This window comes from Malaclemys terrapin, chromosome 7 (genome assembly GCF_027887155.1).
Source record: "Malaclemys terrapin pileata isolate rMalTer1 chromosome 7, rMalTer1.hap1, whole genome shotgun sequence".
Classification (NCBI taxonomy): Eukaryota; Metazoa; Chordata; order Testudines; family Emydidae; genus Malaclemys; species Malaclemys terrapin.
The window spans coordinates 13,141,939-13,158,492 of NC_071511.1; the positions used below are offsets into that span (position 1 = coordinate 13,141,939).

The 16,554-nt window shown below is 37.6% G+C and overlaps 1 protein-coding gene across 1 annotated transcript in view; it reads left to right on the forward strand.

Moving 5' to 3' along the window:
- CNTN6 (contactin 6) overlaps positions 1-16,554 on the forward strand; it is a 221,956-nt gene that overhangs the window by 72,577 nt on the left and 132,825 nt on the right. The window contains exon 3 of the mRNA XM_054033268.1: positions 10,453-10,579. Coding sequence (XP_053889243.1) covers positions 10,453-10,579 — 127 coding nt within the window. The remainder of the gene's footprint in view (positions 1-10,452; positions 10,580-16,554) is intronic.

Genomic DNA, 16,554 nt, shown 5'->3' on the forward strand with positions numbered 1-16,554 from the left:
AGAAGAATGCATGTCAGGACTACTGTACATCATAAAGACACATCCCTTTAACTTCACTGTGGATATTTGTCTGTGTAATTAGATGCCTGTTCTGCAATACTTCTATATCTGAAGGACATGGCCAAGTTCATGACATAAAACAAATCACCCTCATAAATGAAAAGGCTTCCTTTATCTCTTCTGCATTTTACACAATAGTACAAAAGCCTTCCGAAAAAGGTGCTGTAAAAACAGTGTAGCAGTGTACAGCAAGTAATTCTACTCCAGCAAGACCTGTCTGTTGTAAACTTGCATGTTTTCTTTCTTGTGGTGTTGTGCAAGTAATAAACTCCATAGGATGTGAATGTCTATATTTTCTATGCCTATTTATGGTCTATATAGCTATACCAATGTCTACATAATGAAATTATCCATATAGATCTGCATCCAAGTCTACATAATGTAATGTCAGATCCTCGTCTGGGGAGAACTGGTTAAACTTCATTGACTGAGAACAATTTTATGCAATTTACCAGAAATATTCCTATGCCATAGCTTGAACTTCTAGCTCTGAATGCTTTGTGGAATATTTTGGCTTTGTATTAAATTATCTTAGTACTCTGTATACATCCAAAGTTAGAATTTGGCCCTAAAATTCAGTATGCTCCTTTTTATGAGCCATAATATCATCAAATGTTGACATTTAAAGTGAAATATTAATCATATTAAGAGCTATAATTTATACAGCTATAAAATACATGGACAGACATAGATGTACACATTAATATACATTCTCCAGAATCTCAACTGGTGTAAATTAGCATTGCTTTTTTTATTCACATATACAAGTTCAAATTATGAAACTGAATGAATATTCCTGGAAAATTAAGTATAGTGGTCACCACTTAAAAATAAATACCACTCTTCCCAGACTGTAGTATCTAAGTTACCATAGTAGTATTTGTTGAATATGTTTGGACTTTGAATTTTTGACAAAATATTTTATCAGCATTTGAATTGCAATGGAAAGAGGGAAAAAGTGTCATGAAAATGCCCTATTTTCCAACCAGTTCTGTACAAGTAGCCATTTCAATTCATAATCATTGGCAGAACTGTGATATTTTGTATCCTACCCCTATACAATAACTTTTGACAAGTTGTTCCTGATTAAACAGTAACCACAATAATGTAATAGTTTACACCAATATTGTATTTGTAGCGTCAAGGAACTTCAGAGAATATGCAAGAAATATGTAATGAGAGTGTGAAAATGGACACTTCATCTCCAAGTACTCCAAAGAAAGCACTGGCCAGTAAACATACCATAGATATTTTGGTTTAAATATTAGGAAAAATAATCAGAATAGATAAATACTGAAGCAATCTCCCAAGGACTGGCATTTGCAGAGTGTAGAATTGCTCTCACTGGAGATATTTAAGATTTCTCTCTCATTTTTCAGGGATGATTTAGCAGTAATGAATTCAATCCTATGGGGAAAGGATAAGAAAACCTTCTGTAGACCCTGATCTTCTGGTCCAGTACAAGATCTGGGAGGGGGAGGAAAGGGAGGGACATGTACAAAAATGGCTTGTTCTAAATCAGGGGTAGGCAACCTATGGCACGCGTGACGAATTCAGCATGTGAGCTGATTTTCAGTGGCATTCACACTGCTCGGGTCCTGGCCAGCGGTCCGGGGCGCTCTGCATTTTAATTTAATTTTAAATGAAGCTTCTTAAACATTTTAAAAACCTTATTTACTTTACATATAACAATAGTTTTGTTATATATTATAGACTTATAGAAAGAGACCTTTTAAAAACGTTAAAATGTATTACTGGCACGCGAACCCTTAAATTAGAGTGAATAAATGAAGACTTGGCACACCACTTCTGAAAGGTTGCCAACCCCTGTTCTAAATTGTTCAGCTTTATATTGTGCCTGGCGGCCAGTGGCCACAAGGGGAATCACCAGACTGCACAGCTCTGCCCTGTGTCATCCTGCCACGCCCCCTATGCTGAGAGGGGGATACCAATCCTGTAGCTTCAGAATGGTGGTGACCTGGAGCATAATAATGCCTGGCTCTGTTGGAAGTCATTTAAATATATTATATATATGGCCTCACCATGTAAAGTCTGAGTCTGAAATCCTGAATGCCTTTAAAGTCAATGGGAGTTTCTCAACTGGCTTCAGAGAGACTAGGATTTCACTCCAAGTGTCTCGTAGGCCACCACCACATTCAAGAGCAATTCACAAAGCTGGGTTCCTTTCTATTTTTAGTGTCCGATAAGAGAAAACTGGGAGGTCTCAGTTGCTCCTGAGTTGACTTTTTCAAGAGAAACTGAAACCTGAAAGGAACCCAGTGTCTCTGAAGCTCTATACATCAATGTCTGGAGGGGAAGAAAGCACATGAAAGTTGAAGACTCCTGTGGGGAAAAATCCCTACAGGCTTTAGGCTGTTTTTGTTGCTGAAGCCTGTAATATGTCCTTTAATCTCACTTTCTATATGCTACTCTCCTCATTCAATATCAGGCTGGGATTTGAACAATTTACTGGGGAAAATATGTCTCCCTGGGTATACGTCTGCTATGTCTCACATGTTTTATTCCTTTCCTTGGATGCTTTCATTCCCTTTCCTTTCTGCCTGTCACTGCTTAGCTCCTTCCATGGCCAATATCCGACTCCTTGCATTAATATGTTCTTTTAAGCTTATGCTCCATTGGTGTTAACAAGCTAACCAACTGACACTACGTATCATCGACTGCCTCTTCTTTTGCATCAGTCATACTATTCAAAGCCCTTGAGCTACTTTTTGGTTGAAGAAAATATCCATTCTGTTCTGTTTGTAACAGGACTGACTCAAAATCCCTAGCATTATTTGCGACAAGAGGTTCTCACACAGTTTTAATATTTGTGGGGCCTAAACAGCATTTCTTCTTTGTGTATATGTGGGGTGGTTTTGTTTTTTCAATATTGTCTTCTTTTATTTCGCTCTGGTTTGCAGGGCTTTCTTAAAGGCAGATGCTTACACCTTTACACAGTTAAATAGCACACACTATGGTGGGACTGTCAAAAGTGCATGACTGATTTAGGAGCACAAGTCCCATTAAAAGTGAATTGACTGAAGCTGTTCCACCTTGTATAAACAGTTAAATATTCATTAAAGCAGGGACTGAAACCTGGACTTCCTACTTCCCACGTGAGTGCCCTGGCCACTGGCCTCAAGAGTCATTAGCACTCTCTCTTGCCAAATAACTAGTCAAGTTGAAGTGTAAGTCTTTTGGGTCAGACACTGGTTTGTACAGTGCCTGGCACAATGGTTCCCCTGATTGGTGGGTCAGGTGCTACCAGGCTATAAATAAGTGATAGTAACACAAAGACAAAAAGCTATAAAATGGAATTATGGTTGAGAAATGTATCATTAATTTAGATTGGAATACATTACAGGGATATTGTAATTATCCCCATATGAAGCTACAAACCAGGACATTCAGCATTAAGAATACACTTAAAAGAAACCCAAACTTGTTGAGTATGGAAATGCACACTTAAGGCATCCAAACAATCTGAACTCTGCTCTGTATTGATGTCATGCAATAATTGTATGAGTGTGGTAAAAACTTTCTAGTGCGTCTAGTCCCAGAATTAAACTGATTTTCAAGACATTCTGGTTTTCCATATTTTCCCCCTCATGGTGTCACTACAGGGCAGAGGTGTCACTCCGTCATCTGTTCTGCTTTTTTTGAGCATTGACCTGGTCCTTATTATAAAGTTACTAGAAAAGACACCTCTTAATCATCTGCTGTTTTTGGTTCATAAAGTCATATTAATGTTTTGAATCAGTTACAAGGCTCTGTCTAAGGCATGGTAAGAAAGATTCATTAAAGACTCACTACCCCTGAAATTTATAACCTTTCTGGAAGGTAATAGCTGGGATAAATGCCTCCTTATCTGGTTTCCTTATGCAAATTATTGCAGCTTAGCATTTAGAAACACTCCTCACCATAGTGCTTTCTTGTTCTGACCTCTTCAGTGGTGTGATATTTCAGCATATTTAGGCTGCCCTTAATACGCACCCGTTCATTTTATGGAGTAGCAACACAATTCTTCTCTGTCTGCTACTCAAGCCTCTGGGACAAAAGAGTGGCTGCAGCAGTTTAAGCTCTTCATGGCATGTACTGTCCTGTTGTTATTTGTTAGTACTGCACCTAGCACAATCCAGGTCCCAGACTGGGGCATTTACATGTTATCAGAATACATTTAAGAAGAAATAAGAAGAAGTACAGTAACCCTGTGATCTTCTGTTTATGCATCATTTATGGGCCTAGGGTGACCAGATGTCCCGATTTTATAGGGACAATCCCGATTTTGGGGACTTTTTCTTATATAGGCACCTATTACCCCACACCCCCTGTCCCGATTTTTTACACTTGCTATCTGGTCACCCTATATGGGCCCTGCCCATGCCCAGTGTCCTCTCTTGTGTTAGTCTCTTTGGGGACTGCAGAATGCAGAAAGGCCAAAAGCCCTCTATGGCCTTTCTGTTTAAGTGGTGCACTCCATGCACGGACCAGTTTCACCTATAATGAATAGAGGCTGCACTATAATAGTGATTGTAGTGCTATATAACTGGTGAAGCACTGGAATGGGTTACCTACGGAGGTGGTGGAATCTCCTTCCTTAGAGGTTTTAAGGTCAGGCTTGACAAAGCCCTGGCTGGGATGATTTAGTTGGGGATTGGTCCTGCTTTGAGCAGGGGGTTGGACTAGATGACCTCCTGAATTCCCTTCCAACCCTGATATTCTATGAATTTTTTTATGAAATAACAGTGACTATAATTCCATTTTACATAGAATTCATATAATTAAAAGGAAAGCTACATATTTCTTCCCCATATACATCCATTTGTGACAAGGAGTGGGGGTGTCAAAAGAAGGGGAGCTGCAGGTCTGTTCTTTGCTTTTCAGATCCCAAGCATATCTAATATACTTAGAGTTTTACTTGATTTTACTGTGAGTGAAACACACAGAGTAAAAACAGGTAAAAATCTAGAGGGACATACATACTGAAAACTGACTGGCTCTGAACTGACGACTTTAGTCCACCTAACAGAAAATGTGCTGCCTACACAGAGACTAAAGGGAAACAAATTGAAATCCTCTGTTGATTTATGATTCTGAAAAAAATAGGCTTCCACCATATCTGGGTTAATCTTTATATTGGTTCAAGACAATATCACATAATGATTAAAGGAATGTTATTTCATTTCCATATTCCACATTTGAATTCAAGCTAGCATAATTATGGTGTTTATGGAGCTCAAACTGATCAGGCAGCATAGAGAAATACATACATTTTAACTTTATAAGGATGTATTTCATAATGAGAGTTTGTATTTGCTTTCAGACACTAAGCAGAAGATTCCCAGCCGAGGTTTATGGACAAATACATCCATTTAGTCAAATGCTGTTATTCTGATAGACTGAAATAAAAATCCAAATTCAAGGTGTACAGGAGCAAGAGACACTAAAAAGATTCATTTGTCATAACTAGTTATGGAGGAATGGGGGTAACTGGCCAATATGGGGGGAAATATATGACCGTTGTCTACAAGAAAGGCAAAATGGAAGAGTCAGGAAATTAGAAATGACCATGCCTGACCTTTCTTAGAGAGACAGTAATAAGGAATGGGTTCCCAACACAACCGAAGAAATGCATGCTGATAAAGCCTAATCTATGTGGTCTCCAACAGCGCAAATATATTCTGACAAACTTGGTGGCATTCTCCATGGCTCACAGAGAAAATATTAGAGAGCAGACAGGATGACAGTGGCAAGATGAGGCTCTTCCTGGGGTACCCAGGGCTGTGAGGTACCTCACTGCCACCTGCCCTTAGCCTGAGGAAGCCTTGTCTGTGCCTTCCAGGGGTCAACTACCAACTCCACTGGACATGGGTAACACGAGCACCGCCCTCTTTGCCTACACAGACCTTGCTGTCCCTCTACAGGCTTTCTTAACTCGTTACAGTCCTGTCTTATAGGGCAAAGCTCATGCAAAATCCTTCCGGTGTAGTACAGCCAGGCTTGGCTGTGATCTTCCATGTATGAGACAAGCCACACTGTCAGCTTGGCTCCTCAGTGGAAAAGATGCAGGATGCTCCCTGCACCCACAGTTAGACCCCCTACTCTTATTGTTGTCCTTACTCATAAACGGGTTGCCCCCTGCTGGTTGTTTTTCCCCTATCTGTGCCTCATTTGTCTCAGACTGTAGCTAGGTCTCCGCTGTGACGCAGAAAATACACAACACACACTTGACCAGCCAGAGAGAGAGAGAAGTGTCTCTTCTCTCTTACCTGACAGGAGCATGTTTCTTGCCTCCTGGTGACCTGCCTTAACTCACATATGATGAGAACACAATTTTCAGTACAGATACATAATTCCTTAAACTTTCTCCATATGTACATTTCACAATCATTATGACAACCAGTGGTCTGTTGGTAGAGACTTCACATGCCACCTTTAGGTAAACTTAATATGCATATAGCTGATCCCTTGTGCTCTCTGCCAGTTGGCATCAAGAGGTTCATGTCAGAGAAGCCATATTCAGAGACATACAAAAAACAGTCATGCACAATACTGGGGTAACCTTTCTAATAGGAGTAAGTAACACATGTCTCCCTTAAAGGGCCTTTTAGATCACATGTCGATTAGTGTATCCAGATTTGACATCATACTGCAGTACAGAGACTTTCAATTGCAGTTAGGTGCCTAACCTGCACAGGTGTTTTTTTACATCCCACTAGGCACCTCTCTGCATCTTAAGTTACCTAAATACCTTTGTAAATCTGACCCTTGGAAGTCTATGTCCCATTGACTTTTAATGAAACTTAAGAGTTCTATGGGCCAAAATCATGTTTGAAAATGGCACTAATGCTTCTAAAACACTTAGGTGCTTTTGAAAATTTTAGCCATGAGCCATAGGAAGATAATAATGATGAAAGGGCTGTGTAGATTAACACATAAGGCAAGAAAAGCACATTGCACTTACCGAAAGAAAGGCAATCGAGGGATAATTTGGCTAAACCCTGGGAATAATAAATGTTAAATTTCAGAAAGGCAGTAAAAATAAGAAAGCAGCAGGCCCAGAGAGAGAGAATTTAAATAAATGTTATTTACACAGTGGGTGGTCAGTTTGACAAAGGGTAGTATTAGAAAGATCTAGCGGCGCCAAGTGGAGGAAAAGTAGCATTGTAGGAAATATTGAGAGAAAGAACAGTATATTTAATCTGTTGGAAGTGTCTAGGGAGGTAGCTGGGGCAGATGTATGAGTCACCTGGGCCTCTCTTTCTCCCAATATCTTTCTACAGTACACGAGTGGGTTTGTTTGTTTTTTAATGTTATTGAAAAAAATACTGTTCAATTGGGGTCTTGTTGTCCCTTTCCAATGAGAACAAATTCATGGCAAACTCTGCATTGCATTCTCTGGAAGGGGTCTGACTTCCCTTGCCCCTCAAGGAATTGGATAAATGGAGCTCAGCCCTTTAAACCAAAAAAATATATGCGTAAATTTTTGTGGACATTAGTAGAAGCCTTCTGTAAGGAGGCCCAATGCTTCACTGGAGCTCCCATCTCTATGGTAACACAGCTGACTGTTCTCTTTTGTGGTCCCCACCAGTGGCTCCCCTTCAACCCAATGGATGTTCAAAATGTGATGGGGTTTATTGCATACATTGGTGCTAATGGACTTGGAGGGGATATTTTCTCCCCAGTCTTTCACCTCATGGAGCCTGTCTATGGAGACGCTTTAACAGGACTGAGGGAAAGAGGAGCAACCTTCAAAGTGACTCCTATGCTATCTGCCACTCCAGATGAGCCTAATTTGATTCCTTCCCTATGCAATATGGGAAGGAATTATCAAGGCCTTGATTACTAGTGTCAGGGAAATTTTGTTCTACAATATGGAAAATGTCTGTAGTTTTAGTACAAGCAAACTGGACATCACTGGAAGCAGAGACAAATGAAAGCCCTACTTAGATATTTACTGAGACTGGGGCAGGGACTGTCTTTTCCGTCTGTGTTTGCACAGAACTTGACACAATGTAGTATGATAATTAATAATAAATAATATTTTTTTTTAATTTAAGCCCTGATCCAGCAAGGCATTTAAGTACATATTTATTTTAAAGCATGAATAGTCCCACTAAAAACAAATGGTGAGATGGTGTCAATGGTTGTATTCAGTTATATATTTGCTTTGCTATCTTTTGCATCCTGTCACTGGTTTAACTTTCTTTTTTGGGGAAGCTTAATTTATATCCACTAGAGATGGCTAAGTGAAGAAATGTTTGAAGTCTCATTCAAGTTCAGATATAGCCTACAAAGTTCAGCAGAATGTAAAAAGTTATGGAAATTGATGCTTTTTCATATGATTTACTTCATTTTATGGTCTGTTATGTCACTTATAATATCGCATATAACGTTCAAAGAAGTTTAATGGTTTACCTTCAAACTACTAGCTCATCTTAGCTGTTTTACTGGCTTGAAATATTGTATAGCTCTAGCTTTATATCCTAAACTTGGTGGATGTATTTTATCTTTCTAGTGTATCTAATGTATGTATACCCCTACCATTTCCTTTATAATACAAGATACTCTTAGAAAAATGAGATGTGTGTTCCCAAACAGCTATTTCAGTGTAAAATAAATCAATCTCTTCAGACTACTACTCACAATTTAACTCCACCTCTCCTGAAGGCTATTTCTACCAAGTGCTACTCATAAAAATACACTCACAGTCAGGTTGAGTTCTGTGAATTTTTATGTCATTCCTGAAGTGTAGACTGAATATAGTTTATATTAGTGTGCAGAATTTGTTCAAGGGCTGATTTTAACATTAAAATATACCGGAAACACTTGTGTTTAACCTTGGGCGGAATCCTGACAAGGTCACTGGTATTTGGATATAACCATCCGTTAAAAAGATTGGTAGCCGACATTATGTTACACTTTTACAAAAGTAGCAACAGGACTTCTGGGGTTGAACAAAAAGCTGTTCAAGAGCACAGCACAATACAAAAGTGTAGGACAGGAAATGAATTATAACAAATCTAACAGTAGTTATAGTACATAAATATTTATAGTATTATCTGATTGTAACCAATCCTGTCCCACAGAATATTATTCAATATAAATAATTAAGCACTAAATAGGATAACAATAAAATAAACAAGCCAAGACTGTACCAGGGAATAGGAAATGGGAGATTGCTTCTTACAAGTCTTTAAAAAATGCTTCTACGCTGAAAAGCCTTTTATAGAGCAGCCTTTTCGGCAGTACTGTCTCGACGATCAGCTGGAATCCTTTAAAAGCTTTTAAGCAATAAAGTTAAAATATACAAGATTTTCATTTGATAGTATCTTTTCAATGGACATATTGCAAATGTCAAACATTATTAGTTTTAGATCCATGAAACTGTAAAATTCTGGTCTCATCTGTGAATAGAAGAAGCTTTAATAACAGCAAGAGGATCAAGAGGATTAAACCAGTCATGCAACAAGGGTTCCTTATGCTTTGCAGTATACTTTATAAGGCCCCATTTCTGCAAGATGCAAGTTGATAGACCCTTGAAATCAATGGAGCTCTGGGCAGGTATAGAAATCTCCCTGTGAAGTTCTACTTGCAGGATCAGGACCTAAATGTATACTTAAGTGTGTTGCAATACTTGACAGTCTTTATGTTACACGACATGTAACCAATGAATCATCAGTTTCCAAGAAAAAAAACATATTGAGACAAAAAATGCATAAAGAAAACTGGTGAGCACTACCAAAGTAATTTTAAACATTTTAGAGAGGTAGGATGGTCCAGTGGCTAAGGCACTAGCTTAGGACTTGGATTCAGTTCTCTGTTCTGTCACAGACTTCCGGGTGACCTTGGGCAAGTCACTAAGTCTCTCTGTGTCACAGCTCCCCATCTGTAAAATGGGGATAAAGAGTATTTTATTACCTCGCAGGGTTATTGTGTAAGGATAAATATGTTAACAGTTTTGAGGCCGTCAGATACTGCAGTGTTGAGCACCATACAAGATAGATTGATAGAATGATACCTCTTTGTCCTTCTCAGCTTCCACCCATAATCTTTATGCATAAGTGTGATGTTGATAGGAGAGGGAGTAGATGTAATAGACATCCACATAATTTCTGCAGGAAACATGCAAACAAGCTACTCTTCACTTTCATTATGTAAATAAACCACAAATCCCCTGGAATGAGGTTTTATTATGAATCTGATTTTAAATGTTTGCTCCATTTCAGAAAAAAACCTGCAGATTAATGCCCAATATAATAGTTTGCAAGGTCTTAGGTTTTAAACAAAGGGAAGAACACTGGAAACTCTGTTTTTTTTGTTTTGTTTTGTTTTATTTTTTAATCACCTACATATAAAAGGCTAATCTTAAATTATTGTTTTATTTCACAGAGGAAGATACTCTTCATAGTCCTATTTTTATCCAAGAGCCATATGACATCACTTATTCTATTGGTTCAGAGGATCCAGAAATACTGCTGAATTGTACAGCGAAAGGATATCCATTGCCATACTACAGGTGAAGTCATCTTTGCAACTGTGTGGTCTCCCTGTAAATGTTTTAAACTTGATCAAAAGCTCAGTAGCACATCCCTTACATTGGTGAGTGATAACAGACACAATAATGCTATTAATGGGTCAATGAGACTACCTTTGTGAGTAGATACTCACCAATATGGGTGAAAGTGGCACAATCCAACCCTCAAAAATGGAATATCTTCACTTGAGTAACAATTTTATTGGATACTTATATTAAAAACCCTAATAATGACAATATAAACTGCTCAAAGTAACCACTGTTTAAAATATTATTAAGAAATCATATGTAAAGGCAAGAAACAAACAAAAAATTAGGCCCTTGGGAAATTATAAATCCCATAGAGCTGGGTTCAAATCCTACTGAAGACAATGGAAATCTTTCTATTGACTTCACTGGTTTGGATCAGGCCTGAGTTGTTCAGAATTCTTTTTAAAAAGATGGTGAAAAAATACACAAATACATCAATTTTGCAGAGTACACGTCATCAAAATGTCATTTTTTGCTTGTGTAATTTCATGAGCTTTTAATGTAAAAAAACCACATCACTGAAAATTTCCCATAAAGTGTTAAAAAACCTACAACATTACCTAAAATACACAGAACAGTTGTGAAAACCAGAAAAGAGTAGCATCTTGCTGTGCATAAGTATTTGCAAAAACTTTCATAAAAAAGATTACAATGCAAAAAACACAAGTCTTGCTTAACTCTAATTCTAACATTTCATGTATATATTTATAAGGTTTATTTAGAGAAACAGCATGACACAGTTCTGATTTCTAGCTTACTATACCCAATAGGCTCACTTAATAAAATCTAGGTTCATAGCATTGTTTGTTTGTTCAATAACCTTAGACTCTTTTATTTTAAACATAGTCTGTTGCTCCAAGGTTCTGGAAACTTGAGTTTAATAAAAGGAGAAGTTGTAAGTTTAGAAAAGGATGCTATATGTTCCTCATTAAATGGGGTTAAAGCAAAGATGTTGGAAAAAGAAAACTGAGAAATGAGAAATTGTACATGCAAGATATTGAAAGAAATCAAGTGTTACCTAATGAATTGGAGAATATGTTCATAACTTTTAAATATGAAGTGAAGGTTTTCCCTGCAAAGCTGCCAGTAGCAAATGGGAACTTGGCTTCTTTGCATTTTAAATGCCAATGTATAGCAATTAAATCTTTTCAGAGTTTTATATATGAGGAAGTACATTTTCCTCCATTTTTTGGAACAGTAGCTGCTCACTGTATATATAGTATCAGGGGGTAGCTGTGTTAGTCTGTATCCACAAAAACAACAAGGAGTCCGGTGGCACCTTAAAGACTAACAGATTTATTTGGGTGGAAGCTTTCATGGGTATAAAACCTCACTTCTTCAGATGCACTATATATAGGTCTTCCAGCCCTCATCCCATGAACTCCTGCTATCGACCAACCTGGCCATCAGTTGTTTCAGGTCGCTGAGTTCCAAGCTCTCCAATACATCTACTCACCCACTTTCAATGAACTAGGGAAGAGGGAGCTTCCTTGGCAGCCTGTGAAAATCCCCAGCCCAGGCCTGCAGTATATTCTCTCTCCTCCACACATATGCACAAATAGTCCCCAGAGACTCAGAACCTCAGAGTCTCTGGGGCAGATCCTCAGCTTGTGTGAGTTGTCACAGATCCATTGTGAATCTTCTCCCTGATGTCCCTGTGGACACACACCCTTGGAATATGAACTCTTCTCAGTCACACCCCATACTCTCCTATTTCCCCCTCTTCCTCCTCTCCATTATTCTGTTTCTCATTTTCTCCCTCTCCCGCATTCCATGAACCTTACCTCCTTTACCCACATCCTGCCTATTTTCAATCCACCCCCAAAATACAATGGAATGAACAAGAGATGGAACAAATAATTTGGTGTTGTTTTCTTTTTCTTGCTCCCTTTTCACTTACTTTGGTGTAAGTCGAGAGTAACACAGTTATAGTAAGTGGAGTTACAGTGACGCACAACTAGTGTGATGTCAGAATCAGTTTAAACATTTTTAGCTTTGCATTCTATACAATATTGTGCAAAGCCCTAGTTACACTTATATGGTCAGATCCTCACCTGCAGCTTTATCCTCACCTGCACTGTTCAGGTCTTGCATTGACTTTACTGGGAGCTGGAATAAGACCTTGGTGTAAATCAACTTAACTCCTTTGATTTCAAAGCAGCTAAATCAATTATACCATCTGAGGATCTGGCCTATATATGTTAGGTTCCCATATATCTAGATAAATCAAGACCAGTATGAAATTGTAGTAATATGCTATGTTGAGTGTGGAGTTAAGGATTGCAAGGACTACTGCAATGTTTTTCTTTGATTTATAAACACAGAAGCACTACAATAGGAATTAAATTATATATAATATAATTTGCCAGCTGGTACTTTTCTATATAAAGAAATATGTGGATGTGAAAATAAAATAAATAAATAATAATAATAAATGTTTAGTGTTTCCTAAAGGTCTTTTTATAAGATTTTCATTATAACTTTTAAAAATATCTGTTGACGATAGTCATAATTTTTTGCAACTTCTTTTCAAAAACCCATAATACTTAACAACCACACCAATATATATATATGGAGAGAGAGCGTGCACTGAAATGGGCATAGGGAACAAGGAAAAAATGAGACACTATATTCTACATTGTGCTAGAAATAGCAGAATGCAGACCAGATTGCAATGAAAACTAAAGTAAAGATAGAAATATAACTTTAGATACTGAGTAAAACAACATGAATATTCAGTTATATTACCTCCCAACCTAATACACTACTATGCCTTTTAATGTCTAACAAAGTTGGTTGTTTATAGCAATATTTGGCCCAGTATTTCTATTGTACCTTATATAATATTGATGAAAGGAAAAAATATCACGTAGGCTTGCAAGATAATTTCTAATTCATTGCACTTGAGTATTTTCATTAGAGTGAAGTCAATAATTCACAATGAATAATTTTACCAATATACTTAGTCTCTTTTTCTGACTGCAAAATATCTATAAGCATATCTTGATTTTCTCTAATTTATTCATCATTCTGTTTTTCTTTTCATTTTTTAAAAACGTTGAGGATTGTTCACAAATAGTACTCTGTGATACTTATACATTTCCTGTTTGAACTGTGGGTGATGACTTATGATTGTTCAGGTACGACATGTGGCATTTTTTCCCATCACTGATTGCAAGAGATCAAATGAGCTCTCTTGCATACTGAATACAAAATTCCATGTGAGTTTGAAATTCACATCCTTTGATTATACATTCCAGGAAAAGATATTGTTTAAATAAGTAAATAAATGCCACATTTTACGTGTGTGTGTGTGTGTGTGTGTGTGTGTGTGTGTGTGTGTGTGCGCGTATATATATATATATTATATATAGTACTGTAACTTTTAATGGTGTTTTTCAGGGACTAAAATAAGATAAAATGACCCAAATGAAATCCAAATCCAGATAAAGGTAACAGGCAAGTAAAAGTGTTGGGAAAAGCAAAGGCAAAGGGTAAAACAATTACAATTGATATAACCCATGTTATTTATTAGTAACATTGTATACATTCTGATATTTTAAAGCTGTGGTCGAAGTGGGGTCGGAGGGGAGGGGAAGCTAGCACAGGAGTGGACGTCAATAGCTAAAGGATTGGGTTTTGTGGAGGGATTTGAAAGAAGAAAGTGAGGATGCATGGCATCTGGCTTATATGCTGTGTAGCGACCACTGGCATTTGTTGTTTTACTGGCAACAGACTTTACATACTAGTTCACTGAGGTGTTAAATTCTGGCAATCTTTAGATCCTGTTGATTACAATGGAAGTTGATGGTGCTTTGATCCTCACAGCATCTTAAATAGAAGGATTTAACATTACTGTGCCCAGTGAATCTGAGAATACATTTTCTAGATCTTGTTCATACTATTGAAAAATCTGAGAATGATTGATGGATCAATCCTTTCTGATGCCTGTCCCTTGTCTAACATGTTGTCCCCTGGATCACTCTAAAAAAATATCTATCTGCAGTAGGCTGCCTAGGGCAATGAATTTAGCAATTAGGCACCTATCAAACTTATATCTTGGACATGATGTTAAGAACATATCAAAAACATTAGTGAATTATGTCAAATCAAAATGAAACTGAAATCATCTGTGTATCCCTTTCCCCTCTGTTTTAGTCACTAGATGTTAGACTTTTTTTTTCTGTTTCTGTAATCATTCATGGACATTAGTCCATCTGGCTTATAAATAAATATTGATCACAAAAAAGAACTGTATTCCTCCAAAGTGTTGTGTAGGAGATTTTCCAGCTGATTACAAAGGATGTAAGACAAAAATAGAACTCTAATAATGAAGACTTTGAAAATGCTCTTTCTACAGAAGATATGTTGTGTTAGTTGGTAAATATGTTGGGCCAGATAATCAGCTGGCATAATTAGATATAGTTTATGCAGACTGAGAATCTGGCCCTTACAGTGTATTTTTTTAATCTCATGACTTAATTATCAATATAACCTCAATCAGCTATATGACTAATACATTTATTTGTCTTCTAATTAGTGATGAGCCTCCACATGATGCTACAGTGAGGGTGTGAAAGTGGTCTAGTGGGAGCAATGAATGTCCAGTGCTCATGTGGCTTCTGATGAAGCTGCTGCTACTTCAGAGAGACTATAGAGAGGTGTAGGAGGTCAGAGGAGATGATTTAGGACCTAAGTCAAAGCTTCCTGACATCAAAGGAAAGTCTCATACTGACTGCAGTGAGCTTTGCATCAGTCCCCACCCATGTCCAGTTAACTAGGGAACATGTGTTATGCTTACACCAAGGTTTAGGTACTGTGAAGTTATGGGAGAAGCGGAGGAGGAATGAGGGGGCAGCCATGCTTGTGTGGTCGATCTCTGCCCCGCTTCTTGTTCTCTTTACTGATAGTGAGATTCAGGTGGCTCCTGGGGATTTGGATACCATTTGCTTATTCTGGAAACTTCATCTTAGATTGGAAAATGAAGGAAAATTACTGCAACAGAGAGGGTCTTTTAAGTCTGTACAGTGCAACTTGTTTTTTTGTTTTTTTTTATTGAGCACCACTCATAGTGCTCATTGTGCTGTATGGAGGCAATTCTGATTTCCAGAAAATTTAGTGTGCTTGCCCAGCCCTTTTACTGATCAGTTTGGCTTTTGGTTGTAATGATCAGAATGGAAATGCTGTCTTGAATGTTTTCAAAGACAGGAACGACTGCCATGCCTTAGTGAGTGTCACTGAGCTGCACATAAATATTTTAACCACTTAGAAGAGCATCAATAAGGACCAATAATAATAATTGGATTGACCTGAGTTGGCACTAACATGCCTCAGAGAATCCATTCTATCTCACTGAGATAAAGCTTCTATGCACATCTGATTTGAAAGTCCATGATTTCTTGGATCTATAGATAGTGCTTGTTCAGGTGCAATGATCAAAGGGAAGTAATGTGGCTGGTCTAATTAATGCTTATAACAAAGTCCCAATGTATATTTTAAAACAAAAGTGGTAACACAAATCTCACCCTCCTTCCTTCTGTGCTTGTGGCTAGCATTTTTTGGTAGCATACAGAAAGCAACCCAATATGTGAAGAGCTACTCAGAGGATGTTTTCTAATGAGTTTACTTTAATTTCCAACCAGGACCCCAGTCCTGCAGTGGGTAGCACCCAGGCAGACTATTCCACCGTGTAGAACCTACAGCTGGGTGTAAAATGGAATTTCCGTTCTACAAGAAGTTCTAAAATTTCAAAATTTGTTTTCATTCCACATTAGAATAAAAAGCCAAAATGTTGAAAATTCCTGTGGAATGAAAATTCAGGAGGAAAAAAATCTATTTAGTGCAATCAAAACATTGTGTTTTTTATAATGTTGAAACCTATAGTTTAGATAAAGTTAAAGAATTAAAGAAAGTGAGTATTATCAATG